Source organism: Malaclemys terrapin, chromosome 14 (assembly GCF_027887155.1).
Source record: "Malaclemys terrapin pileata isolate rMalTer1 chromosome 14, rMalTer1.hap1, whole genome shotgun sequence".
In the NCBI taxonomy this organism is placed as follows: domain Eukaryota; kingdom Metazoa; phylum Chordata; order Testudines; family Emydidae; genus Malaclemys; species Malaclemys terrapin.
The window spans coordinates 6,074,130-6,084,236 of record NC_071518.1 but is presented as its reverse complement, the minus strand read 5'-3'; the positions used below and the strand labels follow the sequence as shown (position 1 = coordinate 6,084,236).

Sequence of the window (10,107 nt, the reverse complement as noted above, 5' to 3'; positions counted from 1 at the left end):
CTGAGAGCATCTTTGCACCAAGATGCGGGACTTATTGCACGCCCCGAGCGGAGGCCGAATGGAGTGAGGTTTGCTGGGGGGAGGAAGCAGAGCCGCTCAGTTGTTTTCTCGGGTGAGGGGTGTGTGTGTGTGTGTGTGTGTGTGCGCCTGTGTGAGCGAGAGACGGGGAGACACAGACACTGCATTGCTGCTGAGCCACGAGTCTCCACTATGCCGCTGCTGGCAGGGCTGGGGCGTGCGAGTCAATCTCAGCAGCGGGCAGCCCCAGGTGGAGGTCACAGCTGGGGGGCTGAGACCCTGGATTTCTTCTGAGTGGAGACAGGGATTATTTAAAAAAAAAAAAAAAAAAAAACATTGGTGGCAGTTGGTCTCCCTCGCCCCCCCTTCTGCTCCCCCTCCCCCCTTTATTTCCCTTTCCTGGGCTCTGCCTTGGATGATTTTTAGGTGGAGTCGTTTGCACCAAAACCCTATAGCTGCTGCTCTTCTTGCTGCTCTCCCCCCCCCCGCCCTCTCCCCCTCCCTTTTTTTGGTGTGATACTGTTTCCACAGCAGAAGAAGAAGGGACTGATCCTGAGGATCCTCCTAGAGAATGAATAACCCCAAGACATTGACTTAAGCAGCACCCTGGAGCCGGTGCACGCTTCAGATTTGATTAAATAATCATTCAATTTTTTTTTTGCCGTTTTCTTTTTTCACCTTTTTGGGGATTTGCAAACCGAATTACATGCATGTCCAGTGGGGGAAGGTTTAATTTTGACGATGGAGGCTCCTACTGTGGTGGCTGGGAGGACGGAAAGGCTCACGGCCATGGAATCTGTACCGGCCCGAAGGGTCAAGGCGAGTATACAGGCTCCTGGAGTCACGGCTTTGAGGTGCTGGGGGTCTACACCTGGCCCAGTGGCAACACTTACCAGGGCACCTGGGCACAGGGCAAGCGCCATGGCATCGGTTTGGAGAGCAAGGGGAAGTGGGTGTACAAAGGAGAGTGGACTCATGGATTTAAGGGACGGTACGGGGTCCGCGAATGCAGTGGCAATGGGGCCAAATACGAAGGCACCTGGAGCAATGGATTACAGGATGGCTACGGGACAGAGACCTACTCAGATGGAGGTAGGTGATGCATTCGTATCTTCTGAGACGGATCATGCTGTGATAAAAGGAAATAAGAGGTTAGAAGAAATTTCCCCTGCCTCCCCCATAAGAGGGACCCTTTGTTTGGGCTGAACTTTTAGAGTTTGCAGCCTGCTAGTTGGGAGCGAGTGATGATCACACCAATTTCCTACAGGATACAGGAAACCAGCCCAGCCTGGTATTATCCCAGCCATTTGACACAAGCTGCCCCCTATGTTCAATGGGGCTCTAAGCTTTTTCTCCCTACAGAGGACCAAAGCTTTTCAGAGGAGGGTATGGGAGGAAGAGGGACACAGATCTGAGGCAGGAGGCAGCGTAGCCAAGTTGAAAGGAGACAGGCCAAGTTGGATTCAGAGTCATGACTGCACCACCATAACCTGTAGGATCTCCACCAAGCCTCCAAAGCAGCCCTGGGTAGAATTGCTGCAAGCTCTTGGACAGATATTTGAAATTCTAGCTATAAGAAACAGATGGCAAATGCTCTCAGCAAGGGTCAGATCTTTACATCCACCTATCGCCTTCCTGTCCCCTCCAAACACAAACCTACACGTGATAATACCAGGCAAGAGACTTTAATTCAAACAGGATTCTTATGCTCCTATTTCACTACAGCTTAATGCATTTTGTAGGGGCTCAGAGGGATAGAAAGAGCTCTTCTCTCAACAAGGCTTAATAAAATGTTGAAGGGAAATGAGGATTAAATAAAAACAAGAAAACTCAGTGAGGGTGATCAAAAATTGTCAGACTAACAGGCTTTAAGGCCGAACAGCTGCATTTCTGCTGCAAGTGGCTGTATCATTCCATCTAATCTAACTGCCGCCATAAAAATAATCAGGCCTATCTGTTAGAAGCCAGTGGAATTAATGAGGCTGGCCTGTTTTTGTTGGGTGTGTGTCTATCAAAACTGGGCTTTCCAATGGTGTTCTTTTCCAGAACTCTTAGACTGAGAGAGGTCTCATAAACATTGCAATTTTCGGTCTTCCTGGAAGCGGGGAAAAAGCTCTGCTTGTAAGACATGTCTCTGGAAAACAGAGCTCACTGCTTTGTGATGAGATAAGAAGGCAACGTTAAATGTTACCTGAAACAGCTTTTAGTTTTTTCAAAAAGAAATGGAATGATCTATTTAAAGAGTAAAATTTTGCGCTGTTAGGGTTTTCCCCAAAAGAAAACGCAATTGCAGCCTTCTGCTTCACATAGCTTGGAAAGAATCAGGAGCCCATTTTAAATCTGTTTGGTTGTAGGGTGACCAGACAGCAAGTGTGAAAAATTGGGACGGGGGTGGGGGATGGGGGTAATAGGAGTCTATATAAGAAAAAGACCCCAAAATTGGGACTGTCCCTATAAAATCAGGACATCTGGTCACCCTATTGGTTTGTGTTGTGAAGCAATCTTTAAATACTGACAGTCTTCTGTGCAGAGGTAATCTAGGTTTGGGGAATAATGATTTTTTTCTTATGCTCTTGAAATGCTAGGACAGAATCTGTCCAGATCCTGTATGCGCCTGAGCATAGTACTGCCTTTCTATGCCCCTCGTGACATCTAGGCCCTGATAAACAACATTTTCAGTAGAGACAGACAGAAGTCAGGCTGTAAAAGTCTCAAACTACGCGGCTCCGTGAACTACATGTCATCAGACTGGCAGAGTGTGCATGCATGCATATGTACACACAGTCACCAGCAATGCATGCCTGTGACTAACTGCAGCAGAACAGCTCTTTGAGAAGTGAGGGCACCAAACCCAAATTGGGGGCAGACTATGAGCAATTCATAGTTCTCAAGAACCTACCAGAAACAAAGCTTTCATCCCCATCTAGTCCGTGCTTGGGATTAAAAAAAATCTTATTTTAGGAAGGGTTAAGAAAATTGCTAGGGAAAAAAAAAAAAGGATGGCATCTGTAGCAAAGTTATTTCAATTATAAGGGTAGGGAAAAGGATGTGATAGATAACTACATAAAGTGGTACCTATGGTTAGGCCTGTAATTACCAAGAGAAAATACAAAGCACAAAACGTATATTCCAGTGTGACCTGGTTATGCTTATCAAAGCACAGCTCATCATAACATCTCATTCTGATGCTCACCTGGGGATGACTGAACCCAATAGAAATCACACTTAGGTGAACTCTGCTCCAGGATCCCTGGGTACCAAGCAGCCCTGGTCCCTTTCTGAATGGTTGTCGCCACTCTGTCTGGGCAAAAAGGCCAGATCTGGGCATCTCCCGGCTTCCTGGCGCTAAATCTAAATGATCATTATGCATTTGGATAATTGGGTCCAGATGTGTGTGGTTATTATATTGAAAGAATAATTGTCTGGATATCATAAGAAAGAGGCAGCTATTGGAAATTATGTGCATCTCATTAATCTAGCCAAATTATTAGTTTAGTCACTTTCAGGTGTTCTGCAATCATTGTCCCATCATCTATTGCTTGCCACCAATGCTAAACATCAGTCCCTTGCATTGTCTGATAAAATCAACTGGTGCTAACTGAGGGGTCACCAAATGGGAAGCAGGGGTTGAAAAGCAGGATGCTAGTGAATGGGGGGTTTTGACTCAAAATTTTACTTCTTTTTGAACAGTAGATAGAAAAGTAGCAAAGCATCAGCAAAGGTCTCAGAACTCCAGCGACCCCCTCCAGGGTAGATTGGCAGAGGCCCTGGAGGTTTTTCGCCTTCCTCCGCAGCATGGGGCGGGGGTCGCTAGCTGGAGGATTCTCTGCTACTTGAAGTCTCTAAACCACAGGATTTGGGGACTTCAACAGCAGAGTCAAAGGAAAGGGTTGGGACGGCTTTGTGGCCTGCATCATGCGGGAGGTCAGACTAGATGATCATAATGGTCCCTTCTGACCTTAAAGTCTATGAGTATGAGTCTAGGCTGACTTTGGGAAGCTGTATTTTGCATGGAATAATGCTCAAGTGTATTGTGCATTGAGCTTGGAGTTAGAATATGGCATGCAAAGAATTCAGTTTTGTTTCCACCAGCCACTCTTCCTGTCCTGCTCACAGACCTGTGTGTCTTCTCCCCCCACCCAACACACACGTTGTACTCACACCGGTCTCTCACACACATCCCCCGTATGCAGATCGCAGACTCTCACACCTCCCACAGACACACTCATCACCAGGCACATGCTCAGTCTTGCCACACATACCTCAGCCCCATACAGATGCTCGGTCTCCCTGACACATTCACTCAGACTACATAATTATGTCCCACAAACACAAAGAACCACATGCATGTAACATGTGCCCCCCCATGTGCATTGCAAACACACGCTTCTCCATATCACACTGACAGTTACACGCTCACACACCTGCTGCATATAGATACACTCACTTCCATGCATATCCCATGCACAGTCCCATAGATATAACTCCCACACAAACCATATTTTGCAAAGATATCACACCCCAACTCCCCTGAATCCAAACCCTTCCTCCCCTCTAGCCTGGACTCCTACTTATGCCCATTCATAAACAGGCTTCAAATGACTGATTTACTGTTTGCTTTATGTCAAATTCTGATACTGGGCCTGATTTACTGCTGGGTTACTCCAGTTTTACGACAGTGTCACTTCACTGGAATTATACCACCATAAAACTGGATTAATGCAGAAGTGAATCAGATCTGCTGTTTATGGAGCTGCTGATCAGAAATCTTTTGAAGGCATTGGCCCTGATTCATCAAGGAACCTTACTGTAGGCACAACTTGAAGCAAGTGAATTGTCCCATTGAGTTCATTACTGAATTGAAACCTCAGTACAGCTTGGTTAAAATGTTAAACAATTTCTCCCAAGCCGAACTATGTGTGGGGGGAGGGGAGAAGGGAAAGAAATTATGAAAACACAATTCAAGTAGAAAATAAAGTACTGCCACATAAATCCTTTAAAACCCAAACACACACACACCAACTAGCAGGAAAAGCTTTGTGTTTTGAAGCAGACTCTTTCTAGTTGCTAAAACAATGGTTACTAAGAGGTGGGGTTGGGGAAATTAATAAAAATATCAAATTAATTGTTGCCAATCTCAGGCCTAAAAATGGCTACTGAAAAAAATAGCCTTAAAAGCTATTTTCTTTCCTACCCATCTCTATTTTAGCTGCTTTATATTTGGAAATTGAAGCAGCATTGGGTAAATACCTCCAAGAACCAGCACCCTCTTAAAATAGCTAAGTGATACAGTAGTGAGTAGGCCTGATTGATGTTCACAATTTGAATTAACCTCGCCAAACCTCAGGTGGAAAAAACCCACAGCTCCATCAATCTAGTCTCTGAAGACCGGCTTGTTTCTCTTTTCAGGACCTTGGAGAGAGACAGTAGCACAGTGCTGAATGGGCACATGTCTCCCCAAGCCCATGCTGAGAATATCTACTCCTCCATTCTTAGTGGGACACTTACAAAAGGGTCTATGTAGCTCTTCCAGGTCTCTCTTTCACAAGCCCCATACAAGCCAACAACCTGGGGGTGAATAGTTTGCATAAATCAAGTGAGCATTCTTTTAACTCCAGAGAACGTGCTCCATGATAAACTCAACGTAGGATGCTTCATGCAATAAGCAATGTTTCTCAGTGTATTCTCTCTCCATCTGTTATCATACCACAAACACTAGAGAAGGATAAATGACCAAAAGAAGACCAAAGGCTAAATGCAAGAATGCTTCTGTGCTATACGTAGGTGATTTTAGCAGGATTTATATAGGAGTCTGGTATTTGAAGTCTCGGGGCAAACATCTGAGGTTGTTTGGGCCCCAATAATTTGTATGTCTTATAAACCACTTACATCTACACAACCATCCCAATCAAAAAGGATCATCATAAATATCAGTCTTCCAAAGTTCTTGTCCACACACCTGGGGTGAATAATTTATTTGATGGATAAGTGAAATATTATTTGTATTTTCACTAGGCATGGGTGAGCAATTTGATTTTGTGCCTGGGCTAGCAAATTTTCATGACTGTTTTGGAAGACTGCCATAGAGGTGTAGAGTGTTTTGCAACCAGTAAGAAGAAAAAAAAAAAAAGAGGGAGGTGTCAAATTGTCCTGGGGTTGGTCAGGCCTAGTGGTTGGAGCCAGACTCAGGAGGCCAGGGCGGGGCTGGTGCAAGGTTGGAGGAGGACTAAGGCTTAGGGAGTCTGTTGCCACTATCAGGCAGGAATGAGTTCCAAGCCCCAGAGTGGCGTTGAGCAGACTGAGCTGCTGTTCCTCCTGTGAGGCTTATATACCTGGTCTGGGAGTCACAAGACCAATTCCTGGCTTTTGGATTGGCTGGAGCCTAGCACAGGAGTGACTCATCACCACCCAAGGGGCAGCTTGGTTCAGTGGATGGGAGATGAGGCTTGAGATTGGGAGTCAGGAGGCCTGGGTTCCATACTTGACTCTGCATGTTTAGCCTGGCTTAAGACCCTTAACATCTCCATGACTCAGTTTCCTCATCTATGAAATGGAGATAGTGATGCCTATAATGCTGATTGTCAAGTGCTTTGAGATCTACAAACAAAAGATTTTACGTGTTGTTATAAGAAAATACAAAATACTCCTCCCCCGCCAAAAGCCAGAGAATGAAATTAAGTCCTTGCCCTGTAAATCCTATGAACTAAAGGTGTAAACGGGTACAGTAGAGATGGACCAGGAGTGTTGGGCCCACATTTACCTTGTATATCTACAAATGTAGGGCCAATTTCTGCTCTCAGTTACATCCATTCAAACCCTCCTGAAGTTAATGTAACAGAGAAGAGGATGTGCCCCATTTGCCTTAATATAGAGGCAGTCTGTCTAAAACTAACTCTTCATATTGCCATTAAGGGTGCTTGCAGAATCTAGTGTCTTTGTGGTATTGCTGTTTGCATTGATGTTTTTCCACAGGTTTTCTTAATGCTGCAAGGAGCCAACCACCCACAAGGACAAATTTACATGAGAGCTGTTCATATCCTGGATGGCAGGAGTGCTATGGAAGTGTCAGCTCTCAAGTTATTTTGTTCCCATAAATGGCTTGTTGTAGCATTTTAAAAAGTCAGTGGGAAACGAACACAAATACCGAGTGTTCTTTAAATATTCAGGTTCCTACGGCATCCAAAGGCGAAGACCTAATTGATGCTAATAAGCGGATTTTAAAATAATTATTGTTAATTTCATTACAATGATAGCTTTATTTATAAAGCACCCAGCTGCCTAGAAGTTTACTGGGTATGGTACACGGTTAAAATACAATAATGATAATAAGTGAACAATAATTAAAACAGAACAGAAAAATGATCAAAATACTAAATGAGACATGTAACATGTTACTTCATTCAAGGCACAGAGAGATACTGAAGTAATAGGAGTCTGGCCCAGGTAATAAACAAACACGGTAACATAGGAATTTGCAGACAGGATCAGACTAGCCCAGTGTCCTGTCTCTGACAAGAAGTAGCCCCAGATGATTCAGAGGAAGATGTAAGAATCCTGCAAGAGGCAGACGTGGGATAATCTGCCCCACACAGAGACCAGGATGAGACCTAACTGTCAGAGACAGACTTGGGGCCTGAAGCACACTGTTTAATATTGCTTCCAAAATCTGTCATTGTTAAATTGTTTAACTCTGGATATTCTAAATATCCACAGAAGTATCCAATACCTTTTTGAATATTAATTATTATTATAGCAGAGACTGAAGCTTTTATTCAGAAGATCTCAGAGTCAGAGAGTCAGAGTTCAGGGCCGGAAGGATCCACCAGATCATCTGGTCTGATCTCCTGTATAGCACAGGCCACCACCCAGCACCCACACACTAAACCCAGCATCTGAAACTAGACTCAAGTATGACAGCCCACAGGAGACTAGACTATTGTGTGCCATAGGCAGAGAATGGGAAGGACAGAGGCACCTGAGACCCCTGCAACAGCAGGGAAATGATGTGAGATACACCTAGATAATCCTGGCAAGTGACCTGCACCCACATGCTGCAGAGGAAGGCAAAAATCAAACTCAAGATCACTGCCAATCTGACTTGTGGGGTCGGAAAGGAATTCCCCCCCCCCATATGGTGATTGGTTAGACTCCGTATGTGAGCAAGAACCAGCCAGCCAAGCACCTGAGAAAAAGAATGCGCAGCGTCAACTCACAATCCAATGACCCATCTCTGGCCATTGCCATCCCTGATGCTTTGTGGAAGCAGGTTTTAAAAAAAATTATGGCAACACCACAAGACATGCGGGGTGGGGGAAACCCTTGCTGACCCCTGCAGGAGCTCAGCTGGAACCCTGCAGCATGACCATTTTGGAACATAAGATAAAGTGCTTGGAAAATATTACCTCCATTTTACAGGGGTTGATGGAAACAGAGTCACTAAGATGTGGAATGAATGACCTAAGGTCACAGAGACCCCAGACTATAGTGGGACTACTCATGTTTCAGTGGTCCAGGATTCGTGCCATAACGAGCTAGTGTCAGAGTCAAGACTATAGCATAAAACTAGAAGGCAGGTTTCTTGTGCCATAATGACTAGGCCAGACCAGCTCCCTGTCTGCAACATCAGGGCCAAGGAGTGTTGCCATCTCACACAGTATCACAGCTATTAGAAACAGAAAAAGACCTATTAGATCATTGAGCCTGTGCTCTTGCAAGGGCAGGAGACAGTCCCCTGACACGGAATGTATCAGATGTTAAATTGATGCTGCACCTGCTTCTTCTGAGTTTTGGCTGAGAGCAAGGAGGAGATTACAGGCATTTTAGAGAAGCTGGTACTCGCCTTTCCATGCTGCTTCCAAGTCCTTTTTATCAATTTCATTAAGTGGGTTTTATATTTTAAACACTAAAGTCCATTATTAACTGAGCAGCTCAACTGAGCTTCATATAAAGGACCACATATGTTTACGTTAGGGCACATTTTCCAGCAGAATGTCAGGCCTGATCCTGCCTCATTTAAGTCAGTGGGAGCTTTGCCATTGTCCTCTAAGGGCCCAGCCCTGCTCCTATTGTACATATATCACTAGTGGGGCTTCATGGCTCCTTTTTTAGGAGGGACTTTTCACAAGGAGACCTGGAAACGGAACTTCCCTCTTACTCCTAGAGGTTATCCCTTCAAATCAGGGTCAAAGCACATGAGCACAGGGTGTTCTGCAGGTGCATGATGTTGCTTGAGCTACCACACCCAGTGCTGTACCCAGCCTGTGGATAAAAAGACCTTCGGTATCCAGGGCTATCATCTCGCACCTCCCACCAGCACCAAAACCTCACCCAAAAATAATCTACCATAGGAACAACTGAAATAGGCAGATTGGAACATCCTTATAAAGCAGCCTTGCCCTTACTTGTTTATTGTGACTTGGTGTTTTTCCTCAAAGCCCCAACTTCTGGAATCATGTGAGATTCTCAGCTTCATTTGTTTTTTTCCCTAAAGTAAGTTTGTTGACCTTGTGGTTGTAGAGAAACACTTGAAAAGGTGACCCTTAAAGGCTCAAAAACCAACAAAAAAGAACCCAATATTTATTATTTTTAAAGATGGTATGTTTTTTAATTCAATCTCATGATTTTTGGGGGGAGAGGGAGAAAGGAGGCAGGAACCCATCTCATGATTTTTCAATGTTTGGGGTTGGCATTACTGAGTAAACATTTATGTTCTGCTTTACCCTTGAGATAACTGAAGAAAAATATCAGAATGGTGTAAACACCAGGGAGGGAGAGGAATTATTCAGGATTGGATTGGATAATGGAACAATGGGAGGAAACTAAGAAAGAGGAAATGGTAACTGACTACTGGGGAAAAATAACACTTCCCTGACAGGTTTCAGAGTAGCAGCCGTGTTAGTCTGTATCCGCAAAAAGAACAGGAGTACTTGTGGCACCTTAGAGACTAACAAATTTATTAGAGCATAGGCTTTCGTGGACTACAGCCCACTTCTTCAGATGCATACTTCCCTGACACTGAGATATATTAATGTGTAAAATTATTAGTTAATTGAATGCTGACATGCTTGGAATTGTATAAACCACAAAAAT

The 10,107-nt window shown here is 44.5% G+C and overlaps 1 protein-coding gene across 1 annotated transcript in view; it reads left to right on the top strand.

The window, feature by feature from the left end:
* The first annotated feature begins 467 nt into the window (after positions 1-467).
* Positions 468-10,107, top strand: part of JPH3 (junctophilin 3) — a 119,901-nt gene continuing 110,261 nt past the window's right edge. The window contains exon 1 of the mRNA XM_054048521.1: positions 468-1,110. Within this exon, the coding sequence (XP_053904496.1) occupies positions 729-1,110 (382 nt within the window). The 5' untranslated portion in view covers positions 468-728. The remainder of the gene's footprint in view (positions 1,111-10,107) is intronic.